Genomic DNA, 27,454 nt, shown 5'->3' with positions numbered 1-27,454 from the left:
AGGGAAGTTGTGCTCCAGCTGCAGTTATTCTTCCTATTTAGATACTCAAGACAGCCAGTTTGACACATTATTATTGGAAAAAATTATATTTTGGAAGAACTCACTACAGAAGGTGACAGAATTCCAAAAATCAAATTACATGAAAATATACATCGCAATTTTCTTTGTACATTAGGTGAGGAAAACTCTGAAGTAGAAGGCAAAGAATATGAAGGGCCACAGAAGAGAGAAAAGGGAAAAGGAGGGAAACTATTTTTTATACCAAACCCAGAAGTTAGTCATTTGAAAGCCTACAGATGTGCATGCTTGAACTCAACCTTGAGAAAAAACAAGCCTCCCCACACGCACCCCGCCCCACAAACAGGCAATGAAAAAGGCAAAAAAAAAGTCACCCATAAAAAGCAGCTCATTCCTATCTTGGACTAACTTAGTCAACTGAACTTCCCAGTGAAAGCACTCAAGTCCCTTGGAAGTTAAAAATCCAGCAGACTGCTCAAGGGTGCTCCATGGCCAGTTTTATTGCTATACCCAATTCAAGAAGTATGTGCAATTGGGTTTAAAAAGGGGGTGGGGAAAAAAAAGCACCTTTGAGACTACAAAGGTCATCATAAAAGAAGACACAAGTAATTGATAGCAAATTGTTTCAGGGTTTAATTAGGAAAATTTTAAGTTCTGATGGGGGAAATAAAAGGGAGCACATTTCCAAAAACAAAACAAAAAAAAGAGATACTAAACTTTAATAAGCAAGAGATTTTAATTAAGCCTTAGGGGGTCAAAGGAAAATTAAAGTGGGGAAAAAAAAACCCACAACTTTATCCTAATTGGTTTTAGTTTGACATGCTTCACAAGTTGTTGTTTGTTGTTTTTTTTTTTTAAACTGATAGGAAACAATGAATAGGGAGAGAAAAACCTGCTAAAATCTTTAGAATTTACACGATTCTATTCCTAACTACAGACAGCATTATTTGGTACAATGTGTATTTGTGGATGTACATGAACAGTATATATATTATCCGGATCATGTTGTGCTATGTACACATCTTTACAATTCTTCCTGAAGGTTAAAGCAGTTCATTAGATTTCAAAATGCGTAATCATCTTGTGTTGGCACTTGTTAGGCTCTTGTCAGCATTGATAACTGGCATGTTTTATTGCAGCCCAGTTCCAGCCAGTGTCTGCCAACTTGTAACAACAGAAGTCCAGCAATAGGTGGGTAGAGTGCAGGAAAAAAACAAACAGTGCCATGTTTCTCAATTGAAGACCTACAAAGAAATTACAGTTATTAAAATAAAACCCCTCATCATCCTCAATTATTTTAAAGATGTTAAACAGTGTTTCAAGCTCAAGGAATATAATAATTACTTGTTCAAGAACTTTACATACCTCTAAACAGAAGATGCATAAATCCAAAATCATCACCTGAGAAAGACTTGAGTTAGTTCAGCATACTGTGTATCCAAGCTCAACTATCAGACTTTCAGGTTCCTGTTACTCACGTTGCTTGTCAAGTGCATAGCGTGTAAAAGTTTGATTATTCACACACAGGGCTAAACACTTGTAGATTTACCATTGAAACTTCCATGCATCACTTACTGTGAATGATGGATGCTGCTTCAACAGCCAAGTGCAGTACAAAATGGCACAGCAGTACTTCATTAAGCAATAACACCACAGCTACCAAGTCAGGCTGTACTTGTTTGAAACCAGCTCTGTGGCCCCTTCTCATCCAATTCATTGCCCATCACTTACTTAGGAGGAGTCACCAGGACTCAGAAAAGCTTTTGCCTTCCAAAAAGCAACACAGCCAATTACTTAAATATTTGTCATGAGCATTGTTTCACTATGGCCAAGTTTAACATGGCAACAGAGCTGAGGTTAGTTAAGGATACTCTGGAGCATTACTCAGTTACTCCCTTTCTCCAAGACAGAAAAAACTGTCAGCTGCATTAACAATTCTTACACTCTAGTTATAGGCAGTTGTACAAGACATTCAGTTCCTTTGCTTAGTCTTTTGATCAATGTTAAGCAACTTCATACTTTCTCTATACTGGAGAAAGTTCTGTTCAATCAAAGCATTTCTGCAGAGAAGAAATACTGCAGTACTAGTTTGTCACAGATGGAGCTCTCCCCCACCCCCAACCCCCCCAATTCTTACAAAAGTGTAAGAAAGGAAGTATCTCCTGTACAATCTTGGTGAATAAAAACTAACTAGCAGGAGCATTTAGTAAGCTGTTCTAGTTGTTCAGACAGTACAACCCCTTTAAACTACATACAGTGCCATATTCTTCCCCCCACAAGTTTTGTACACTGAAGCTAACTAGTACATACAGTTTTGGGCTTCTCCAGCCAAACGGGTCAGAGTAGTTTATTTGCCAAACCAACCATTAAGAAAGGGCAGCTTCAACACGAAGCTCTGTTTTGCTTTGAAAAGCAAGAGTGGGAAATTATTAGCTAGTGGAGGAAGTTTTTCCTTGGCATACCAAGCTTAAAGTGACCAAAGGCCAGGTATTTAATGGCCACATTTTAATACAGAGCTTTCTACAAGAGCTTATTGTGTAAAAAGAAAAAAGTCCCATTAAAACTAGGATGGGGTTGTTCAAATTAGAGTAAGTATCTTGAGTCAGAAACTCATTTTTAACAGGGTGGCATAAAGTGTAAATATCACGTCAGCTACTCTCAGGTCAAAACTTGTCCAGGCTCTCAGATATGCTACAGTTCAGTTTCCAAGCAGAATATAGCTGTTTTTCTGAAGCTATTCCTAAGCCTTCCCCAGTAAAAAAGTTTTTTGGGCTGCTGAAAAGAACACCACCTTTCTTGATATTATTGATGGGTAATATCTCAACTTGATCCCTTCTGATAGGCTACTAGACTTTCTATTAAAATTCCCATAAATATCTGAAGCAATCCTTTCCAAATGGTCTGTAACAACCTCACTGAAGTCTTATTTAAAACCTACATGCAACATGCCACCAAGATCTGCAAGATAAACTCCATATATATATATGAACTTGAGATAGCAAGACAGGATGCTTTTAAGATTCAAACAAGTGTTCTTCACAACAATGAAAGAATGATTATTCCCTTCTATTATAGCTCTAGTAACCCCTAAGCACTATTAATAAAGCAGGATGAATACTGATAAAGAGAATTTCAACTTCTGAACAGCATAAATACAAGAGTACTAGAGAAGTTCCCTGATCTTGGCAGAAGGGGCTGTTTCAAGGGGCACTTGAAAATTCTTTTAGTCTTTAGTATCATACAGCCAAAGAACACCACTGAGATCATGCAGCTGAGAAGAAAGGTTGTTTGGCTGGGGGTTTTTTTGCACTTTTGAGGAATAAAAAAAATTAGTTCAGCAACACTTAGGCAGGAAATCCTCAACTCAGGTAACTGACTTGACTTTAGAAGGATACTTACCCTGAAAAAAGTGAAGCTACTAGCTGCTGAATAAGTGTCACTCAAAAGCAGTTTCTTGGCTTTTTCTTACACAGCGGGCAACTTTTCTTTTAAATTCTCCATTTCTGTCTTCTCTCCATTCTTTCTGTAATTGAATAGACAGCTTTCAGATGTCAGTCCTATAACAATGTACAAGTTCTAGGAAGACTCTTGGTGTTTTTAGACATTAGCCATCTAGTCAACACCTAAATTTGCTTACCACCATTGAGCTAGTCACTGAAAACCTGTGACATTCAGGACTTTTGAAAGCTTGCTCTGGGTTTCTATGCAAGCTGTTCACAAGACAGTGAGGATGCAGCCTTTCCCCCTTGGATTTTAGGCGTTCTCCAAGACTAACGTGGTGGCTACAAATATTTCACTATGTCTAGGTCAAAATCTATTCACTTCAGCCTGCAAAGTAGCAGCAAACTCAATCTGTAGACCACAAGCTATCGTTATGGGTTAGAGAAAATGTCTTTAACTGCAGTGATGAAAAAAGGTACATAGCTACTGTGGAGCCAGTAGTTATTCTGTGATTTTTGGGACAGTTTCAACTCCCTCTCAATCTAGCCAGGACACTCCAGGATAGAAATACAGAAGTCACAGTATTCAGAAGAGGCACAGCAACATCCTTAAAGAAAACACCTCCTAGTTAGATATGGCTGCAAGATATTGGCTCCAGGAAGAAGACCACAACAGAATACTCAGCACACCTATGGGGATGGTCTCTGTGACAGGTATCTGATTTCAGAACTGCATAGATGAAGAACAAATATGAACAGGAAGATAGGCAAGAGGTAAATCTGAACCCAAAGATGTACACACCATGGTATCACCAAAAACCACAGGAAAAAGCACAGTCAGTTTTAAGTTTTTTGTGCCAGCCTCACCGCAAGCTCAGATGAAAGCACAGGAGCATCATACACTCTGACTAAGGTTGACATGTTGGGTACTGGCAAGGAAGTGGTGGGAAAATATGAAGAACCCCTTATTTAATGAAATAAGTTCTACAGTTCTTAGTTTTTGAGATAAGCAATATATTCTTACTGCAGGAGTGGGGGAAGGGGTTAAAAAACCCACACTGTTTTACCTGAAGCAACCTAGCACACAACACCTTTTCACCCCCTACTTGGAGGGAAGATTGTAGCACACCTGAGTGAGAGAAGATTAGGCTAACTGGTATATCCTAACATTCACCACCTCCAAGCTCACCTAGCCAGTCACCATGTTGGAAAGCCCAGCATGTCTTACCTTTCCAGTGAAAGCACAAATAAGGCTACTAATTAATTTGTTTTTTCAGCAATTAATACAGCAAGCATTTGGTTTCTTGGATTGGGACATAGGACAGCTTACAAAACATGGCTTAAGGGCAAGAAAAGCATTGAATTTGTGCCCTCCTAGCTTCAGATTCCTAGTTTTGTTTCTACCTTTTATATTTGTAGTTCTATGAAACAAGTGTTCAGAATTGAATAGCAAGTAAAGTTTCCAATTTGACAGCACCCTCTCCAAAACTCTTATTTTAGGTCATGAACCGTTCTATTTGCTTCTCACAATACCTATTCAGGCTCCTGTCCCTCATTTTTCTCCCACTCCAAGAGACAGTACTCCAACATGCATAGTTCATTTTTCCAGGAAGCGGGTATATCCCCTGCTCCTATAATGCTGTGACCTGCCTGTAACACCTTATCCTCTAGACTCATTTAAAACTAGAAATTAATGAAAACAGACAAAGTATCTTTTAGTAACTGCCAAATACTGTTGCTGCAGTAAACTTGTACTTTGTAAACCAAATAAAAGAGGTTTTGATAGCAGCTCAGAATAAAGCACATCAGCTGCTGATTCTTCATTACCCTGATGAGTATGTTCTGGTTAATATGAAGAGGATGCAATCTACAAGCCAGCAGGAGATGCTAAGCTGCTCAAGCACCACATTAAGTTTAAAAGTTACTTGGAACACCTAATACCACAGTCAGAAAAATAGTTACTAGCATCCAAAGGTTACATCAGTGATGCCTCAGTCCTGTTTTCACAGTTGGATTCAGATTTAAGTTTTTGTTCTTTCAAGCTGGGCTAGAAAATGCTGTGTTTCATTAAAACATTTTCAACCTTTACCCTAAGGTTTCAGTAAACAAATTCATAGTTTTCTATCTAAAAATCTCCCTCTGAGGAAAAAAAAAATTCACTCCTGAAGTGGCTGGCAGAGAGTAGAGCACACTACAGCAAGATTAAAAAGCTTGTGAGATGCCAGGAAGGTGACAAGCATAGCTGGAAGTATAAGCTTTCTCTAGTGTTAGGTCGACTACATTCAACATACATGAGTCTGTAAACTGAGGAATTCTAATTGTACTTTTAGCATTTCATTAACACCTTGCTCCTTCCAGTGCTCTCAGGTTTGCCAGCAGAAAACGTCCATGTGTCCTGGGTATTTGTTTCCACTAGTAATGCAACACAAGATGGGGAGGTCCAACACTCAAAATAATGCTAAATGAGGGAATTCTTCACTACAACTTTGTGGGGTTTTTTTTGTTTTGTTTTCTTCCCATTAAGTTTGTTCCACATGGGACTATTCCCATCATGATTTCCCAGCAGACCTCAACCACCTTTGGAAATACTAACAGTACAGTAGATCAGGAAACTGCGTCAGGAAGTTTCAGTACAGCGTCAGGAAACTAAACTCCCACCTACTTTGGGAAGGTATAGCTAGCTTGACAGAGCAGGTTAACATGCTTCTAAGAAAGCTTCGCATCTTCTGATTACTATCTCCCTTTTTCTCACTATCCCAGTTAAAAGACCTAGAACTTCTCTTTTGTGAGAGGATATCACGTATTAGTCACTGCTGATCTACAATTCTAGAGTAATTCAAAGGAAAGTACGTTGGCGTATCTCAGATGAATGGGACCCGAGTCTGTTGCCCTACTCCCCTCAGAACTGAGAATTTTTTCCCTCCCCACCACAAATAGTTATTAGTCTAATTGCTATTCTGCTATAAACGCAGCTCTTCTAGAGAGCTGATAGCTGTGTTTATACACCCACACAGAAGAGGCCATGCTCCAGAAACACTATGCTGTGTGAAACACTTGCATCTCACTTATGACAGAATCCTTACTGCAGATTCACCCTGGTCTTCGACTATAAACCAGGCCATTCTTCCTCACTCCTTAGCCAGTCACTCTAGTCTGGGACAACACTTCCTCCAGAGTCGAAGGCCAGATGCCCGGTGAAGCTTTCAAGTACCTTCTATGAGCACAGGCCTACACAGTCAAACCTACTTCTTTCATCCATGACCCAGGAAGACTGCTGTAGAGAGGTGGATGCAAAAAGTCACAACATAATTTTCCTGAGGGACCCCACCACATTTTCTCCTTCCATTCAAATCAATAAATTTGTTAACAGCTTATTAATTTCCAAGACAAAAAATTTTGCTGCGTTATACTAATAACATACTAGAAACCAAAAAAGGTTCTAGAATATATGTTAACTTCTGCAGCTAAACTTAATGGCAGCTGTAACTGCTACATGTATATAGCCACATGGGATTTTACAGCCAGCTTCCTTGAATTTTTTTAAAACTAAAGGACATGAAGTTTACCCATTAAGCACCTCTGTGCACAAGTTTCTTACTATAATAAATGCATTATTGCATAGAAGAAATTAAACCACTGCCTATGAAATCTGTCCCTTGCAATCCGTAAGAAATTTCCCAGGGCTAACTACTAATTCTGTTTCACAACATGACTGCTTTTCCCAACAAAAAGGCAGCCTTAGCCTGTGATATAAAAGGTTCTTCCAAAAGTTATTGTACTGTTTGTCAAACTAGAAGGAAAACTCCATTGCAAGTTTAGGTTTCTACACTGAAGACAATTGGCAGATCAAGAAAAAAATCTTACCGCTGCATCAACATTAGCAGGAGAATCACCATTGGGATCTGCCAGCATAGAAATAACACTAATCATTATAGTTTCCACTGTGTGAATGGGAAGCCAGCGTTCCTCAGGTTTTTCATAGCCATATTTGTCTTCTCCAGGCTCATGAAGAATTGAAATGCAGACATCGCCATTCTTGTCAACTACAAAATAGAACAAGGCATATTTCAGTAGTGAACAACACGCTGGCGTTTCTTCAGGGTAGTTATGGAACTGTTAATCTTCACTCCAGCTAGTCTGAAAACACATCGGTGAAGATGTTTTACAAAAAAGGAAAGTAATTAACTATTACAGAACTCAATCTGTAATAAATAGGGCTTGGTGGAGGTCTGCTATTATGCCTGGACCTCTGGCAGAGAGGAGGCACAGGGAGGAAGAACTTAATTCTAACATCATGTTGCAACTTTCAAGACTATTTACATAGGCTTCCACTAAAGCTTTTGCTGTTAAGTTCAGCAAATGAGACAGTGACTTTTTTCCCTACAGCAACAGCTGGATATTACTGCAATATATTGGAATACGATTTAAGCTGCTGGAATTAGAAACTGCCTGACAAGTACTCTGGTATTTCCAGAGCAGAAACTGACACAGCATCAAAACAGTCTCTCTGTCCCTTATGATGGGAGCACTGTGCTGGTCTCCTCCCAGCTTTCAACATCTACAACTTCAATAATGACTTCAGAAACTGAAGAGCATTCCTCCTTCCCAGTAAAAACCTTCTTCCATTTTATTGTACCTTCCCATCTATGTCCAGCAGTCCATAAGTAAATCAAATATTAGGAGGAGTCTTCTTTGGAGGGACTAAAAGATGCTGTTATTTCCTTTCATGCTTCACAGGAGGAGGACAACCTTGAGTCTTCTATATTGAACTGCCAAGTTAGTAATACTAAGATGAAATATTTGAAGGTATAACAAAAGGCAGCTATAGAAGAAGTGAAGTTTCTCCTCACACCAGATTTTCGCACTTAGAAAGAAAAAGATCCCTAAACAGTTAGCAAGAATTCAAGAAGCTACTTTCAGTAGCTTCTGAAAATACTTCAGGAGCAGCCTTTCAGAGCAGCACTATTGAAAACTCTGCCATGGTTATTACTTCTTTATGGAGTGAAGATGGCAAAGTAAACACAGAGTTTCATATTTCTAACACAAACAGAAATGTATCCATTTGTCTTCACTGCATTTTAGTTCTTAAATGCAAAAAGAAATTGAAACTTTGACATTTCTTACCATTTGGATGCCAGATTTCTGTGATGAATTTCATTTTTGGCGGCCTCAGTGGATAGTCTTTTGGAAAAGTAAGATGAGCCTTGAAAACACCACCTTCACTGGGGAATCAAAAATATCTTAGAGTTTCTTGTAAGCTTAAGCTGAAGATTGGAACTTACTGATGTATCAAAAGCTCTAAGTTTACCCCTCACACAGCTTAACATCATGTTAGTAATTAACAGTACCATCATTTCCATATGCAATGCAAAGAGTTTCTACATTGAAAAGATCCTTTCACAAGATACTGCAAGTTCCCCAACACTGTATCTTTTTTTAGAATTAGGATGATGTTCCAGAGGGGAAAAGCTACACACACAAAAAAAAAATCAAAAAACTGCCAAGGAATTCACCATCTGGAATTACAACTCACATTTTTCCTCCCAGTACATTTATTAACAGTAAAAAAAGATATTGCCAGTAACTCCCCTTCTCAAGTACAGCCCAGCAGATACCTGTTTATTTCCCTCCATTAGACACCTCAGTCCTAATTTCTTGGTATCAGTCTGCAGCAGTGAGCCTCAGTGAAAAGTTACAAAAAGCTTTATAGTTATATCTACAGCATTCCTTTGTAAAAAGGCTTCCAATGCTACCTTTTCAACACTAAGCTAAAGGGACTCAGACACGACAGTGAGGTATTCTGCATTACAGTTACTCACTAAACTGAGAAACAATAATAGACAAGAGACATCCAGTTTTCATGTGAAGTTACAGGCCCATATTTAACTAAGGTAACCATTTGTTATTGGTTGTTTTGTTTTTTTTTAAAATAACTAGGTTTCAATACCCAGGAATAGTCCCTTTTGAAAAATATGAAGGCTACATTAAATGGAAAGCCTTATAGATGGAACACTTAGCTAATGTAAGTACTATAACATTTGCCCTGTAACTGTCATTCCTTGTAATTGAAGTTTGTAACAAATTCAAAATTGCAAAGGCAGAGATTACAAAAACTGGAACATAACCTCCAAAGAAGGTGGCACGAGATGTGCAGTATGACAAGCTACTCCTCAGTAGCCATGCAGACAAAAGAATTGGTGTAGAAAAGACAAAGCTGTTCAGTACAATTTTTTCCCCCTCTATTTGTAAAGGAGGAGGAGCCAGTATCCCAAGCCCACAGGCTACTGAGAAAACAACAAGTTTTACCACCACTAACCAGAGATGTGCAATTCTAGCAAGTGTCTCAAAAAACCCAAACCCAAAAAGCACTAGATCCAAGTGGCTTGGCTCTTAAAATAAAGCAGCTGAGAGGATCTGAACCCACAGCATTCATTTTCCACAAGTTTTAGAAAAGGCAGGCAGTTTCCAAAGAATCCTTGATTCTGGTAAGGGTAAGAATGCCAGAAACACTGGCTATTTTAACATCCATACTAGTCAAGACAAAGGAGAGTTAGATTACATTTGTTGATAGCCCCAAACCAGTTAAGTCCCTTCTTTCAAAGTGAGAAAGTTCTTCTTTCCCTTTTTAAAGAAACAGATCCTAAAGCTACTAGGCTGTATGGCATCCCTGGTTGCCCCTCATCAACTACATATAAATACAGCTCTTTAACTGGATACACATTAGAAATCAGATAATGAGATACAGCTGCCAATTAAGGGAGATCAGTGCCATTTTAAGCAATATTCCTGATAAAGGGGTCTCTGTCAGTTGAGTCCTGCACTGACTCTGAAGTCTTTTTAGGTAAACTTGGAATAAGTAAAAGTAGGACCAGGAATGAGACTAAAGTTTGAAAATTTTGAACCACCTGCTTAAGTTAAACTATTAAGTTCTACTGTCATCATAAAACAGACCAGGGAGGAAGGATTCAGGATAATGCTACCTTGAACAGCAGCAACTAGAGACTGGAACAGAAGAGAGCTTCTCATCTAAAAAGCCTCAAAACAAGCTCAGCACCTTATTGAAGTGGGGAAAAAAATGCTACTGCCATTTTTAACATGTAAGAAGAGGTTCAGTTAGAAGCAGTATTTCTTTACTGACAGTATTTACAAAATGGCCATGAAAATATAATGGAGCCACTACAAGACTGTTCAAAAGAGGTCAACAGAAGTTGGAGAATTCATCTCATGCAAGACTTGAGAATCACAATGTAGTGAGCCTGAGGAGAAGCACAGCAATTCAATTACTGTGCTTAAGTATTTATTCAGAAGTCTGCAGACAGAAGTATACAACAACTTCATGTTGGAACTAAAATTGACCTCAAGTAAATGTCACTAGGCTTTCTGTATCAGTAATTTACCACTGGAACAGCTTAATGAAGAAGAACAGAGTTCATCTTCACTTTAAACTGACCTCTTCTGAGCATAAAACCTTTTCCTAGGAGCTAGAGTAGATGATCATATATAAACTCTTTGAGAAAGAGAAATTGTTCTCTCAATTAGCTAGAGCCCTTTTTAAAAACAAAAAAACACCTCCAAAAAAACCCAAAAAACCCACCCCAACACACCAAAAAAATCCACACTGCATGTGCCAGAGTGCTTCAGGTATACAGCAATGCAAAAAAACAGCAAACTTAAAGTCCAGTAAAAGGAGTTATTGTATGAACTGCATAGTTGTGTGTTCAAATGTCAATTAAAGAACCAAGTCCTTAGGATAAACATATAAGCTTTTTGAAGCCCTCTGTGCAAGGTTTGCCAGCAATTCAAATTTGATCAACACTTGAGGTACTCTAGGTCACACTAGGAAGCTCCCCCATCTCAAACTGACAGGACTTGAAGCTAATTCTATGGTCTGCTGCAGTTTCCTCAACTACATCCCTCTTGAATATTTTCCTACAATCACCAGCATGAAGTTGTAATGGTTTAAAATTGTACTATCAGCTAAACCAGAGCCTCACAGCAACAACAGCAAAGAGTAGATTATACCTGCCTTACCTAGATGTGTAAGAAAACAGAAGCTGCCTCTAAGTATAGCCTATTTCTCATTTCTACACAAGTACAAAGGGATCAGTGTTGCATTTTCCCAAGGGAGCAAAGCAGTTTAGAACTTCTATATAGCAAATCCAGCTATTTACAGGTATTTTACTAGCAGCAGAACAGTATTACCTAACTTAGTCAGCATGAAGATTTAGGTAACTTCTACTCACTTAGACCAAACTACAACTAGTAAATCCAAGTTCACTTAAGTTTCTGTATAAGTATCAGTACTTACTATAGTGTATCTGGAGGACCAATAATAAGGACTTCCCATCGATAAAGATCATTGTCATCTATTAAGCCCGCTGAAAAGCCTTCCACTGGATTTTTGTTGAGCTCTGTGTAGGAAAAAGAATTTAAGAGTGACTTTAGGTGTCTGCGATATGCATTCGCTGTTTTTGCTCATGCCTCTATACGTGATCAAAACACCCCATGACTTTCAGTGATTTGGCGCCTACTGATGGACTTATGGCCTGGGTGAGTATCCTCAACTCCCTACCACACACAACAGCATGCTGCCAGAGCTGAAACCCATAGTCTGATTCTAAAACTGAAGTACATCATGAGCAGAAGGGCCAAAATAACTCAGAACTGTGGGACATGGTCTCCTAAATAAGGTACCAATGGGGGGGGGGTGGGGGGGTGTACAAGTCAGAAAACAGATTTTCTACTAATAAAAAAGCCATACTGCTTTATAAGAACCCTGAGGAGCCAGATTAAACCGAACTCTACCTTTAACTCTAGAAAATGTTAACAGAAGAACAAAGTCACACTATGCTTTGTTTAAAACTAACATCCTACTTCCCTTAAATGATTTTTTTCAGAATCCGAAAGCATTTGAGACCTGTGCCCAGTGCATTCTGGAGATAATGATTTACTACATTCTGAACTACTAGAAGAGAACATAGAAGACAAGCTGTTATGCTGTTTAGGTTTTTGGGGTTTTTTTTGTTTTGTTTGTTTCTTTTGTTTCACAGTTTTATCCACTAGTGATAAGCAATACAGGATTCTAAGTTTATAGGCTACTTCATATAGCTACTGCCAGATAAAAGGCTTATCTGGAAATAGCGATGCAGAAGTCAGACCTAGATGTAGACTCCACTGAGTTTCCATTTTCAGCCTGCTCCAGGAAAAAGTGTAAGATTTGGAAATAAACACCTCAAATGAGTTCTGCCTAAAATTCAGCTTGGGTGGGGGTGGGGTGGGAGGGAGAGAACATGTCTTAACCAATGGCTTTGTGTCAAAAACTAATTTAAATGCCCTACTGATGCCAAATTGAAATACTTGATCCAGCATTTCCAACAGTACGTAAAGTCCTGATGGATCTTGGATATTTAAGATAGAGGAAGGGAAGGAAAAGTTATCCCTTCAACTGGTCAGTAATTTCCAGATTAAATTAGGGATTTTGTTTTACAATTACTACTGCACTTATTTTAAATCTTGTCAGACATTATACAGTCCTCATTATTATACTCCACAGTACAGTTAGTCTACATATTCCCTCTTTGTAAACCCAATAGCTGTATTTTCTGTTGATTTCTAAGCATTACAGACTTCAGTTCAGAGGTCCTTATAATGCCCTCATATACACGCAGAAAAACTTCAAGTGAGAACCTCATACCTTTATGGAGAAAAGGCTACCATTAAGTCCAAACTGATTTGCCCATAAGCTTGCAGTCATTGTTTGCCAGTTAAGTTCTCAGCTATTTAAAGCTTGGTTAAAAAAATGCAAGAAAAATTAATTTAAGCCCTACACAGAAGAGTCTAAGTCCACATGGGGAAAAGAAAGTGCTCAGCTCACATGAAGGACTGAGGTCCTGAAGAGGTAGATAGCAGGAATACCAACTTTGGCCCCTGGTAATTCAGAGTCAAATTTATCCACAGAGATGACTCAATGCTAAAATCCCAAGAAATGGATTGGAAGGGCTTTTCTTAGAACCTACTCAGCAGGGGTTTAGTCAACAGATGAGGTCAACCATTCACTCTCCAAGTTGCAGGACAAAGACTTAGGTATTGAACCAAATCATGTTTTCTCAAGACAATGCCTGAAACAAAAGGTAATGTCACAGGCTATTTAACCAAGATGCAAGCTTCAAAACCAAAAACTATAGCATGGCCACACCTCCACTAAGCAGACCGGGTTTTCACCCTCTGACATCTATGAAACTTTGTGGAAACAGCTGCATGAGCTTGAGTAACAGTTCTATTTAATTTTAGGTGAAAGGGGCAGAGAGACTAGGTAAGTGTCTCACATGAAGTGAAGACTTCACCAGTCCCTTACTACCTCCCTACTACAGACATTCCTCCAGCATCAGATATTAAGAGTTCCACCACATTAGTAGCTGAATATAACCTGCTTTTTCATGCAGGATTTTATAAAAAGAAATTTGTCTATTGCTTGTGCAAAAAAGCCACCTCTGTTCAGGACACTTACATCATCTTTTTGGCTATTATATTAGTATTGTAATACAGAATAGCCAGCATAACAGCTACAGAAGTCAACAGAAAGAGTGCAAATATTAGACTTGAGCATCTCACCTTAAGACTTTCAAACTTGAATTTAAGCCTCCAAAACACAAGTTCCCTCATTTCTGCATTTCCACAGGGAGAAAAGGGTTTGTGCTGAGTTCTGTGTAAACTGCTGTAACTCAAGCTACTCACATTTAGATTCCTTATTGTTTGCTAGTTATCACTCCTCAGTGATAAGACTGTAAACAAGCCTGCCAGAAGTTAAAACTCTGGAAAATTCAGCATGCTTCTCTACCTAAGTATGCCACACTATCTGAGTCCAACATATACTTTTTTCCTCTATTTCGTGATTTGTGCTATTTCAATTTCTTTTTACATCTGTCTCAGCCTCAAATAACTTTTTTCATCCTCAAGCCCTTTGAAACATTTTTCATGTACTTGTTCCCAATGAAAGCCAGCTCTTACATTCTGACTCATACTTGAGACCTTGCAGCACTATATTGCAAGAGATCTTGTGAGAAGGAATAAGATTGCTGGATGCCAACTCTTGTAATGCAGAAAATCTGTAAACTATGAAAGGGACAGCCATTGACAAAAACCTTCAGTTACAGCAGTTATGGAAATTTGCTTAATGGAGGTTGCCTATAAAACAAATCATGATGTTACTTCTTTTACAGGAGGTGGCATTGGTCTCTGCTTGTAAGAGGTTCTCATTTTCCTTCCACAGTAGCAATACTGTAGCTTAGTTCAAATAGCTACTGCTTGCACAAATACTTTCACTTGAGGTAAAACAATGGATATAAGCTCAGGCACCTTCTGCACTAGAGGTATGTAGAATTACCATAGGCAAGTTAAAATGAGTTTTCCATCCAGATTATTTATGCTAAACTGAACATCAACTAATGGCTAGTTGGCAGACAGAAAAGGAAATCTCAGGAAAGTTTTGCACTGGGACATGAAAAACATCATCCTTGGCTGCTTTGCCATGGGTAGCGAAGAGTTGCTACTCGTTAAAACTTGCAAACACTGAAGCCTAGTGTTTGTTTGGTTTTTTCCCCTGGATATACCAATGCTGCATATCAAAAGAGTTAACTAGTAGTACCACCTATCTCTTAATGAGTTGAGACTCACACAGTAGTGAAATCCACGCACCAAAATCCCAGATGAATAGTGATGCCACCATGGCAAGAAAGGAGCACACACACACTGTGCTCAGAGCCACAGGAGTCAGCTGCTAGGCAGAGGGACTTCTGCCCACCAACCAGAGCCTCTGGTGACACTGACACTGCACTCCAGAAAGTGAGACACCTGTTCTCTGTGTCTGTCATTTCCTACCAACTACAGTAGTTAACTACTTGCAGCCTGAACAAGAGTTTTCCTAGACAAACACATGGATGGTCAGTATGCTTCATAAAACAAAGGATTCAATTCCCTCCCCCAGGCAGGGAGAGGGAACAAGCCCTTGGTGCAGGTGCTCTACCAGGCCCTGCTGAAGAGCTAGCCTACAAGTCACGGAAAAGCAGAGAAGTCAGACACCTATGAAGAACTGAATCCCTCCACATTATTTTTTCAACACTTAGTTTTCCTTTGAGATTTCTTGTTTAAAGATATTCTGTACTTTTTAAAAAGTAAATGAGTATATTAACACATTTCCATCATGTCCATGCCTGAGTAAGTGCAATTTACTTCCTACTATATATTACACACTATGGTCTAGTATTTCTGCCAATATTTTCTGCATTTCTGATAGTTTAATGTAATAGAAATTTTTCTTCCCAGGAAAAAATTCTTACATTCACTCTAGAAGCAGTTTCAGGTAGAGTCCTTCGCAGCTCCAGCAGCGGCTGACAGCCAAGGCAGCACAAACCTGGACAGCTGCCGAGCAGCAACATACTGGGGAAAGAATCCTGTGGCTGCTTATAAATTAGACATTCAGTCCCTTTAATCCCAGTCCTGAATCAATACTCGATTTGGGAGATGAGGAAGACTACAGGCCCATAATCCAACAGAGCTGTTTAAGTTCAGAACAGACTTTAATGTCCAATGGCTAGTCTCCCACATGATCTGCCAACACAACACAGTGCTCCTTTAGCAGTTTAGCTCTTACTAAAGCAGAACTAAGTTACCGTTGCCTTAAACTTGAGCCAACTCAGTACCATAAGCTGTGCTTCCAGTTTCAGTGTTTAGTTGACACCAAGCTACTGATGTTCCCACACTCACTAAAACTGCCTTTATAAGCGCCAAGAGACTTCCACCAATCCAAAAGCAAAACGGCGTCAACAAAAATGACTAAGCAGAAACAGCCCCATGGCTACATGTAGCAGCTATGTACGGCATCTAAACTTTTCAGCTTGACGTTTCACACAGCCAGCCACTGCATATGAACACTTCAGAGTATTTTAAGCTACATTACAGAACAAAGCTTTCAAAAATATAAGCTTCTACATTATTTTTAATAGCAGCCTCTTTAGTAAGTTACACAGTGGTTGAGTTTTATGCAGCCAGTGGACTGAGTCCAGCATAAAAACAGAGACCGGACAGCCCAAGTTCTAGCTAAGGCTTGTTGCAGAAATCATCTAGCTGACTTACAGTTCCCAGAACAAGCAGGCCATACCACTGGTTTACATTTGCTATACCTTAGGCTTGTGTTGTCTTGGTTGCTTTTTGAGGGTCTCGGCACTAGTCCAGGAGCTTCTAACAACTGTACAGACTGAAAATCCTTGTTCTAGACTCTTCTCCATACTCCAAGCCGTGACTTCCATACAGTTCCATTACTTAACTGAGGTCAGTTATGATTTCTAAGACTTTCCTTTCTGCCTGCATACCCAGCTGTAAGTCTCCGATTCTAGAAGATTAGGGCTGAGATAATGATAAAGTAACATGATCTCCTTGCAAAGATGTATTCCCAGAGCTCTCCATATTATCTACTTTCATCATGTTCTGTCTTGCTCCACAAGCTCATCCAAAGTTTCAGACAAAACATAGCACAAGATATGCACACACTCTGGGTAGCCATTTTGGCAGTGACAAATAAGATAACAGTTAAGACAGAATAGTTTTAGTCTCAGAAGGACATTGTAATTATTTTGGAGTCAGACTGAAGCAGTAAAGACAAACCTGTCTTAGAGAGATCTCTACCAATCAGTTCAGTAGCAGCTCTAGATTTGACTCTCAACTTTAGCCTGGCAACTGATTTCCAGTGCTCTACACATCACCCCCTGTTGATAAGGGCAGCATTACAGACTTCTACAAATCTAATTCTCCTATCAGTTCAGAGAATTTGTAGGGAGGGTTGTATAGTTAGCATTAACAGGCAAGTTGCTCACAGAAATCATCTCAGTGCAGTGCTACAGAGCTTCCTGCACTGCTGCATCAACATGCTTTGCTTGCCATCTCCTCAGCTACACCTGTCGTACCTTCCAAGCATTTGCCCAGTGAAGCAGGTTTTGGAAGGATGGAGGACAAGGTTGGGGGGTTCTTGTTTGATTTTTGTTTTTACGCCTGATCAACTTCCTAGCCAGGGCCACAGCTCAGCTCTGCAAACAAGAGGACAGCAGCACTAGCCCAAAGTGAGGAGGCAGAAGCTCCTATAACTGCCACTATGGGTCTGTGGATTAAGGTTATAGTACCAGAGGAACTTGACTAGATAGCGACTGGAATTCTTTTACTAGTAAGGTGTTCTGTTATTCTAGGCATAAGCTAAGAATCAAGTTTCTTTGTTGTGTATGTTCTGTAGCTCCATGTTTGCACGAGTTGTGACATACCTGAAGACCGACAAATGAAAGTTCAGGTTAGCTATTTAGTTGAAAACTGACTCTTAACACACTAATCAGAAGCTTGCAGGTCTTTGGTACTGTCTTGGTTCTTAAGGAGTTTCCCATACTCCCTTAACTCCATTGCGGTGGCCACTGATAGACTTTGTCAATGTTCCTTTAGACATCGATCTCAGCTTAAAGGTCTCAAAGCCAGCTCTCTCACACAGTCTCAATTAGACCACAGATATCCAGCTACCAATCTGACCTGGCAACCCAGTTTTTACTCAGCCCATGATCTGTTCCCATGCACCATTTTACCTGAGAGTAAAGACAGGCAAGAATAGAGATGACCTATTTTGAGACATTTTCTTTCTGTAGCACTCTTCATACATAGAAGCCTTCTGTGTACACACACTCAAGCCAGTCCTTTTCCAACATCCCACACTTACCATGCACAGAAAGGTCTCTTTCCCCCTCCCCCGATGTGTTTGCCATTAAACAAATATCTGCAACTCAGTAACTTAAGTAACTGCAGAGCTCAGTGTGCCTACTATGCCCACAAGTCTTTTCTCTCAAGATGAAGGTGGTGTTCAAGTTACTTTTCTGTCCAAATCAGCCTCCACAGAACACTGGAAATAAAAAAAGATACTGATGAAATCCTTTGAATTCTATAGTATTGTTTAAAGTTTTGAAATAGTTATGCTTCCAGAATTAAGATTCTCAGCAGTAAGCTTAGAACATATGTTCAAATTAATATCAATCACGTATTTTTGCTAGAAATTGAGATAAACTGTTTCCTCTTTGGCTAGACTGCTTGAAGCATCCTATCACATCAGAATCTAGCACAGTTACATCACCCAGGTTAAAATGGAGGTTGAACAGGTCTGTTAAAACAAAATTCCTAGTAAGGTCTGAATTTTGGGGCAGAAGCGGTATGAGGAAGGGAAGAACAAGGATAGTCAAAAGGACTGGAATAACCCCAATTCTGAAGTCCACACCTGAAAGGAAGCAAGTATCTCACCAGGAAACATTCAGTGGTTTGCCTGTAAAGAGTCAACTGCAGCACAGGGCCACATTCATCTATCACATGCAGTATCCTAGAAACGCCACCTTCATTTTGTCCTCAGTGTCCAACGCATGTTTCCACTCTTAAGAGTCAGGGGTACATACATACCCACTTAAGTATTAGGTGGGTACATGCATCTGCCTGTATTTGAGACTGTCACTCTCAGAAGTGTTCAAAAGAGACCTTATCAGGTTAAGTAGTTCCCAAGACTCCATGATTATCTCATCCCAAAGCAGATGTCAAAAACAGGTCAGATAAATCACACTCTACATGTACTTACTTCTCTCCCCTACAAAGGGGCCTACAGAGCTTCAGATGTCTACTGCATACAACTGCTAGAATTTGGCAAGACAAGTGTCATCCTAGGTGCCAGTCATATTAATGTAGTTGGGTTTAGAATGGACATCAGGAAAAGTTAATTAACTTTGTAACAGCTGTTTGCAAATTACCAACAGACTAAAGCTACAAAAAGATTCCATCCAAGTATCTTCTGAGCAGTCATGTATATATCAGTCATGAAATGGCACTGTTGAACAGAGCTAAGAGCTCTAGGGTGCATGTGGTTTACATACAAGAATAGACTATGATTCTAGGAAATCCACTAGAAAGTCTGTGTCACAAGACTATGCCATAGGGAGATGTTAACATCTGAAGAGTTCATCAGAAGCTTTCTTCATATGCGTAAGTTGTTGTGCAAGTCAAGGACGCTTTTCCAGCTTGTTTTCCCTCTTGCTTATAATATGAATAACAGGTTTGCATGTCCTAATTTGAGCTACATTGTTATTCAGAATTGTTTTAAGACGTTTCTCTTAAGTGACTCCTGACAGCATCATCTTTTAGATTAGCACCAAGTGCAAGCCAACTAAAAAAAACCAGCCAGTCTGGCATACTAGGTATTGTGAGGGCTACATGGAAATAGGTTTCCCTTAATTAACAATTCACATACTGAAAGACTGTATGTGAAAGCCTTTACAAAGGGTTTCTATCAAAAAGTCTTCACTGTTATTTTAAGCCTGTACAATCACTGCTAACACTCATGCCCAAGAGAGCAGTTATTTTTATGGAATCCTATTTCATTTAGATTGCTATACTTAGTGTTCTTACAAGGTCTGGATATCTGATCTCTGTTCCACCTGATATGCCTTGGACCTGAGAGTAGGAAGGAGAGCAAATATGAACATTTACGCTTGCAGGGTGGCCTAAAACTCAGACCTACTAGATTCCGTAAGTGAAAGATCTTGCCAAGACCAGTCTACTGACATATCCACACACCACTGAAAACTGAAGTACAAGGCAGGTGCAACATGGTGATAGCACAGGCCTGCATGTGAAGTGTTACTCAGAGTCTGTTCCCATACGTTGGGACAAAAAGCAGACAGTGCGAGTTTCGAGAGTTACATGCCCTCTTCCTCACCCAAGCCACCTGCTTCTTTCTCCAGGCACCTAACGTGGCACACTCATTTTTAGTATCTGGTTAGTTTATACTTTCAGAACAGCAGCCACCTTTCAGTTCAGTTCCACTTCATTAGAACCCAATCTTTATGCTGGAAAAAAACACTGTTTTGGGGTTTGGGTTTTTTTGTTTATTTTTGTTTTGTTTGTTGTTTTTTTTTTTTAATGCTTCCACCCTATTCTATACCAATACTTGAAGCTTACTTTTGCAGAATATGCCACATGCTTAAAGACTTTCAAAAACCCCAGCCTTACAGGTGGCAAACAACAACATCTAGATCAAAACAGAGGTTGCATTAATCACATTAGAAGAAGAAAATTTAGCAGAATGCCTATTTGAGGCAAACAAGTTTTACCTGCAAAGTTCACTTATTTTCAAACTGTTTAGAATAGGAGTTTGAGGGAAGAAAAAAAACCTTATACCAATACCAACCACAAAAGGGACCAAGTAATCCTATCTCAGTTGAATACGCATGTACTGTTCCAAGTCTTCCATGTATTAAAAAAAAAAGTCAGAGATATAGAAGAGTCAAGGCAGAATCAGTTATAGTTCTAATATGTGGTTTTATTTGAGGACTATTCACTCGATTTATCCCAGATCAGTTTCTCTTAAACCAAAAAAAGACATTTATAGCAAATCAAATCCTTACAGTTTACATTTCTGCAGCAGACAGCTCTTTAATACTAAAGTTGGAATCACTATCAATCACACAAGGCAAGACATTTTAGTGGGATCTGGATTATTTAATATCTCCAAATAAAGATCTTGTCAATAAAGCAGAAATTCTTCAAATGAAAGTATTTTCTCAATAGGTTTTAATTTGTCCCTTATTTTACAGGATCTCCAGCAGCACACTCCCATTCCACCATTCTCTAACAGAACAAAGTCACTTTACTGCCAGATATGTCCACACTTTGGTGTAACTTGCAATGCCTTGTTTGGGGGGAGCAGAAACGGAAAGAAGCCATCATTTATGGTAAGCTTGGTTCTTTCCCTGAAAGATTAGTAAGCTGACCTAGCCAGAGCCAACTGGCTGTGACTATGGGTGCCCCATCAAGGGGTAAGCTTATGAAGCAGGTTGTTGTTGCTTCACCCCGTTCAAGCAAGTGGTTGACTTCATCAAGCCCCTCCATTCTGAGGTTTAGCTAAACCTCACTTTCCAGAACTGCCAGCATCCCTGAATTTTTGCTCGTGACTGCTTTCATAAATACTCTTTTCTTTGAAGAGGCAGAGTTCAGCTTATTTCTGCAAGAGGAACATTTGAAAAACTAACATGCAGCTAGTAAAGTTTGCTACAAGTCACATCCATTATGTTATTTGCAGTGCAACAGAAATTCAGGCCACTTGTACTGCCCAGACTCTAGTCACTGTAACAAGGCATGTGTTTTAGCAATGATACTATCTATTAAGTCAGCATGAGCAAGGTAGCTTTGATGCTTCTGTCAACACATTCTCACAAGAAACAGGATTATCTTATCTGCTATAATGGGGCCCTACATTGCAAAAGTGTTAAGGTGAGTGGCACACACATGCTGTATCTAGGCATCCCAAAAAGCATCAGAGCAATGAAGATTGATGGTTATTTAAAAATATGAAAGAGTCCTTTTAAAAAAAGGCAAGGGGGGTTATTGCATTAAGTGATACTGAAGTTAAGTTTGACGTGCAGGACCTTGGAGCCTTAACTATTCAGGATAATACAGAATGTTATTGATCATAGAAATAAACCTCTCCAAGGAAGCTAATAGGCAGACTATTATCAACTTAATACTTCAGACCAGTGCCACTCAAATTATTATCTTGTAGACAAACATACTGTAAGCCAGTACTAAACTGTAAACAAAGGGGGTTTGCACCACCAGCCACCCAGGAGATATGCCATCTCAGCTTCGATCTATAAAGCAATCTTAATTCCATAATCCCCTCAGAATTCACTACTCGAATATTTTAGAAGTAATTCCTATGTAATTGCCAGAAATGTAACTAGCTCAACATTACACTACAAGATCTTTCCACACAAAGCAGTAAAATCATTGAACTGTCACATTAAGTATTTAATACAGTTTCACAACTTGTTAATTTTTAATTAGACATTTTTACTTTGAACTAGGAACTGTATACACTTTAAATTGACATAATGCCATGTTTCTCATGTTTGAGAAAAATGTTAGTATGGCTTTTTTGTATCCTAAGTTGGAGAATATTTACAACACAATACAACTTTAGCCAATGAGGGCATGGTTATTCCCCTGTTTTCAGTGATCCATGTTTATGTTAGAGGACTCACACTTCTGGTTCCACTGTGTACTACTGATTTAACTGCATCCTCCCTACATGATTCTGCTGCATGAACTAGACAAGTCTGCCTACTCTAACAAGTCTCTGTTAGCAAGGATTTGGCAGAAAGGTGAAATAATAGCATTCAGAGAAACGGCTCAGTCTGCAAAACCCTTGGGCTTGACAGCTCCGGAGACCAGAAGAGTAGCTTTACACTCTCAGTTGTCTCCTGCCTCCTTTTAAAGAGCACAAAGTTTTGGGGCTGTACAGAGAACACAGCTTACCCTCCCCCCATCTCCCTTGGCAGGTGAACTCTGCTAATCTAGTGCTATACCAATCTACATACTTGCTGTTGGCTTTTTTTGGAAGTTCAGAGGCACTTCATTCTTTTAGTTTTTCCTGCACCTTACCCATAAGAGGAAATGGACAGGTCATGGCTTCTATTTCACATTATTACCAATCCACAACAAACTGCCTTTCTCCTTCAAAAAAAGAACAAACATCTGTAAGAACAAATACATTTATTGAATTTTAAGATATTTCCAGAAGCTGCTAGACCTTACAGCTAAGTTGATTTGCAAAGAAACAGCCATTTAGCTTCACAGATATCCATAGAGGAGAACATCCCTTTAGCTCAAGCTAGTTAGACTAGTGCTCTAACTGGCTTTAGTAGTCAAGAGAGCCACACTCAGCAGTTCCTTTAAACACTTAAGAAAAAAACAAATAAAAACTACCCAAAGTCCTGACTATCTTTATTTGAACTGTTCTTGTGCCTAAATGGGGGCAACCACACATCAATATAAAAACAGCTACTATACTAATTCCCTGGTAATGTAGCTCAATATTTTATTAGCAAAGGCACTGTAAAGCTACTTGGGGGGGGTGGGGAAACAACAAAACCAAACCAACCCACATCTAACCTGAAGTTATATTTTGTGACTGTCATTAAATATCCCTCCTCTTAGAGCACCATCAGCATCCAGAACATGCCTCTTAAGTTGACAAGCATGTTGCATATATGGTGCTGTGGTACTGGCTACCTGCTCAAGTTACAATACAAGGCAGCTTGCTCCAGAAAAAAATACAAGTCTGTCTTCATACACTTACTGGAGCAACCTGGAATTATGTTGACAAGTTTCATTCTGTGTTTTGATAAGACCCTTGATTTTAAGTCTCATTGGCAACCAAGAAGACTTACCAGCTGACCTTCACTTTAACGAAGTCTTCAAGAATCAAAACAACTCACTGAAGTGCTACATGCCATAGACACCTATTTTCCCCATAATGCCTTTATTAAGAACCAAAGCATATGGGAGACCATCCACGTTACCGCACAGGTAACCATTCTGAGAACTACTGTTCTACATTCCTTTTTCTTCCCATCATTGTTTTTTCCTCTTGGCATTGAAAAGAGCTAGCCAGGGTCTCACCCATTAACGAATTTCTGTATTCCTCAACTGCTCCACCATTATATGGGTGTCAGATTCCCCCTTCAACCTCCCTCCACTTCTGGATGTCTTGCTCCAAGTCTAACAGTTCCGACTTGAGGTCTCTTGTGCTTGAATAATGCTAATTTGAAAATTGAGTGATCTAGAGCAATTTAAACTAGTTTAGATCACATAACTCATATCCACTGACTGTTCGCTGTCCTCCAAAACCCAACCACTAGGTACAACCCAATGACTCACCACACTTGATATAATGCAAAAGCTGCATGTAGCAGAAGGACTGAAGTATCAGCCCCACCAGGGGAAAGAATACCACAATGTTGATTTTTGTTTTGAGGTAGAACAAGTAGTGTGGGTGTAAACAAAGGGACACATTGGAGCAGCTCAGACTTGGAAGAAGACAGTCAGCAGTAGGGAAGGAAGGAAGATCAGACATCATGAAGCTCAGTCTCTGCATTGCGACTTCAATTAGCCTGCCATCAGAAAAAGCAGTGTCAGAGTCTAGTTTCAGCTCAGTTCAGATGTTACTTAGGTTATCACATATGGAAGAAACCGTTTTCTTTCTCAGGTTAGTTACTCCAAATAAGACTTTTGAAGAGTTCAAGACTCGTCTTCAGTACTCACCACACACTTAAGTATGCACACACACAATCACTTTTAATATGGTTTCAATTTTTTTTTAATAAATGTAAAAGGATACCAAAGGCACTAATATTACTTCAAACACAAAAACCCCACAAAAGAGTTACATGTAAATGGTTGCAGTACTTGAGTCAACACAGTTGAATCAGTACAGTTATAGGGGCAACTGGCAAAGCTTATCAGTTCTTACCATTACACATGAAGCTTTCAGAAAAGAGTGAGCAGAACGGTAATAAGAAGTTAACCCCCAAATCTAACAATCTACAGGTCTACTTACATATCCAACCAGCCTGCGCTCACAGAAGGTCTTAAGGCCTCACAAGACAAAAAAAAAAACCCACTACACAACAGAAGCTGACAGCTAATACTTATCATCAAGAAACTTCAGCTAAATGTCAAACTCTCTTTCATGAAGCACAATTAATTGGTTAAAAGAGAAATTCCAGACAGCCAGAGAACTATATTAGGTTACCAAATGCTCATTTTTATCAAGTTAGAGAGCAACTACTCTACGCTATTGCTTCCCTAGAGGGATCGTTTATAGGAAAGGGAAGCCTCGCATCAAATCCAGTCTGGAGCTCCTGTAGTAAGCCCATACCTAGTGTTATTAGCATATCCAAACATGCAGACACCTCATTGAACCTCAGCAACAACTTCAGTAGTTACTAAGGCATTAAGAGGTGCATGCTTATGTTCAGGAGTGCAGCCACAGTACGTATGAAGTTGTTGGTTTTTTTTTTTAAATAATGTCACCTTAAAGAAGTAAAAAAAATCCTGTGCTAATAGTTAACTACATTGAAGTTTCTCAAACTTATCATCAGCTAAAACCAGAAGATAGTGCTGGAGGTACAACAAACACATCATCTAGCTTGCTATACCTGGTTATACAACTTCACCTCCTTACTGCTAACAGTGTTGTTTTCCACCCTTATGCTTTCAAAGACATTACTGAAGTCTCAGGCCAAAATCCTCCTCCAGGAATTCCTGTGCCACTCAGTGACCCCGTCCCTTTGTACGGCTACTGAGCAAACTTCAGCCAGCGCCGTATTTGCCCGAGCTTAGGTACACCTAGCACACATTTCCTTATCTGGGTATGAAGCAATTTTTACGTAAGGGACGAAAAAGGCAATCAGATTCGCCCGAGGTGCCGGGCAGACCTGCGCGTTTTCTCGAGGGGATTACTTTATCCCGGCCGCAGGAACGCAGAAGGCAGAGGATGCGGGGGAACACGTGCGAGCGGGGGAGGGAGTGGCGGCAGGCTCCTCGCCGCACCCGGCTGCCGGCTCGTTTCTCTTTAAATCTGGCAGCGAGCGACACATGGAGCCGCATTGTGCGCCCCGCCGCCCGGGCGGCCCCGCGCATGCGCGCCGCCGCCGGGCCGGGCCGAGCCAGGTCCCCTCCGCGGCGGCGGCCCAGGCAGGGCCAGCGCGCACGGCCGCCCGCCCGGGGACAAAGGCAGGGGGCGGGGGCGCGGCGACGACTCGCGACGCGAAGCCGAGCTGCCAGCCCGCTCCCCTCCGCCGCACTGCCGCCTCGGCGGCGCGGCCGGGCCCGGCGCTCCGGCCCTTCCTGCCCCCGAGCCCAGTCTCCAACTCCTCCTTCCCCGCACCCGTCCCGCCCTCTCGCCCCCGGCGGACCCCCTCGCCCCTCCCTGCGGGCTCCCTCCCGCAGCACGCGGCAGGCAGTCCCGCTCACCCTCCCCAGGGCCGGGTTCGTTCCCCGCCCCCGCCCGGGTCGCGCTGCCGCCCGGTCCGCCGTCAGTGCCTGCAGAGCCCCCGACTCTTCTCCTGACAACAAAGGGGGAAGCGGCCTCCCCCTCCCGATCCGCCCTCCCCGGCGCAGGGCACGGGAGGTGAGGGTGGGAGCCGGGGAGGGGAGGCGGGACGGGGGCACCTCAGGTCCCCACAGGAAGGTGTGCGTAGTGGGGCGATTCACCCCGGGCCCGAAGTAGCGTTTCCAGGGGGGGAGCCCTCCCTCTCCACTTCTTGTCGGTGCCTGACAAACATCCCCTCACACCACGGAGACTTCCCCGCACACACCCCCCACGCTGCGGGGAGGAAAGCTCTGGCTCCCTTCTTCCCCCACCCCCGCCCCGGGGAGACGGGGCCGCAAGAGAGATCGGGGAGGCTGCCGGGCACGGGGCGAGGGGACAGGCGAGCAGGGCCGTTGCCAACCCCCACTTCCCCGACGGGACGGGGGCAGCGAAGGAAGCGCTCCCCCCCGCCATGACGGCCCTCCGCACCCCTCCCCCCGGCTCCCCTGGCAGCGATCGCCAGGCAGGCTCCCCCTCCCCCCCTCGGCCTAGTTCCCTCAGCTCCCGGCTGGGCATGAGAGCGGCGAGGGGGGGCCGTAATCTCCCCTTCCCCCTCACACACACACCCCCCGCCGGCCGCCCGCCTCCTTCCCCGAGCCGGCGCCCCTTCCCCACCGCAGGCCCCGGCCCCTGTCCCCTCAGAGGCCGGCCTCCACTCCCCTCCCCGCCGCTCCCCCACCCCCCCCGCGGCGGATCGCCTCCCTCCCCCCCGCCGGCCCCCAGCCCGGGTACCTGCTAGTTGTCTCCGCAGTAGCAAGGCGGACTGGAGCTCCGTCATTCTCCCCCTCTCTGTCCGGGGAGGGAGTCCCAGCGGCGGCGGGGACGGCGCGGCTCCTGGTGCTGCGAGCGCCCGAGGCGGCGGCGAGTGGCCCTCAGCCCGCCCGCACCGCGCCCCCCGGGGGTCTGGCTCCGCGCCGGCCGCCGCCACAGCACGCAGGGTCCCTGGCAGGGGCGCGCGGCCGTGGCTCCGTGCCGCCCTCCTCCTCCTCCTCCTCCTCACCGC

The 27,454-nt window shown here is 41.6% G+C and overlaps 1 protein-coding gene across 6 annotated transcripts; it reads right to left on the bottom strand.

Annotated features, from left to right (window-relative positions):
- Positions 1 to 67: 67 nt before the first annotated feature.
- Positions 68 to 27,454, bottom strand: UBE2G1 (ubiquitin conjugating enzyme E2 G1). Of its 6 annotated transcripts, XR_012045465.1 has the most exons (8): positions 27,184 to 27,454; positions 24,237 to 24,469; positions 11,767 to 11,869; positions 8,583 to 8,680; positions 7,323 to 7,501; positions 3,418 to 3,541; positions 1,384 to 1,419; positions 68 to 1,262 (listed from the first exon to the last, which is right to left on the bottom strand). XR_012045465.1 is itself a non-coding variant. In XM_072881824.1 (7 exons), the coding sequence occupies exons 2-6, from the start codon at positions 24,451 to 24,453 to the stop codon at positions 3,455 to 3,457; spliced, it is 684 nt and encodes a 227-aa protein (XP_072737925.1). In that variant the 5' UTR covers positions 24,454 to 24,469; positions 27,184 to 27,451; the 3' UTR covers positions 68 to 1,262; positions 3,418 to 3,454. The 6 variants fall into 6 exon arrangements, 5 of the variants coding, with proteins under 5 accessions (XP_072737925.1, XP_072737927.1, XP_072737926.1 ...); XM_072881824.1 differs by lacking the exon at positions 1,384 to 1,419 and having other exon boundaries at positions 27,184 to 27,451; XM_072881826.1 differs by lacking the exons at positions 1,384 to 1,419; positions 24,237 to 24,469 and adding an exon at positions 18,205 to 18,384 and having other exon boundaries at positions 27,184 to 27,450.

This window comes from Ciconia boyciana, chromosome 17 (assembly GCF_034638445.1).
Source record: "Ciconia boyciana chromosome 17, ASM3463844v1, whole genome shotgun sequence".
NCBI classification, from domain to species: Eukaryota; Metazoa; Chordata; class Aves; order Ciconiiformes; family Ciconiidae; genus Ciconia; species Ciconia boyciana.
The sequence above is the reverse complement of the archived record's forward strand: the minus strand, read 5'-3'. Positions and strand labels throughout refer to the sequence as shown.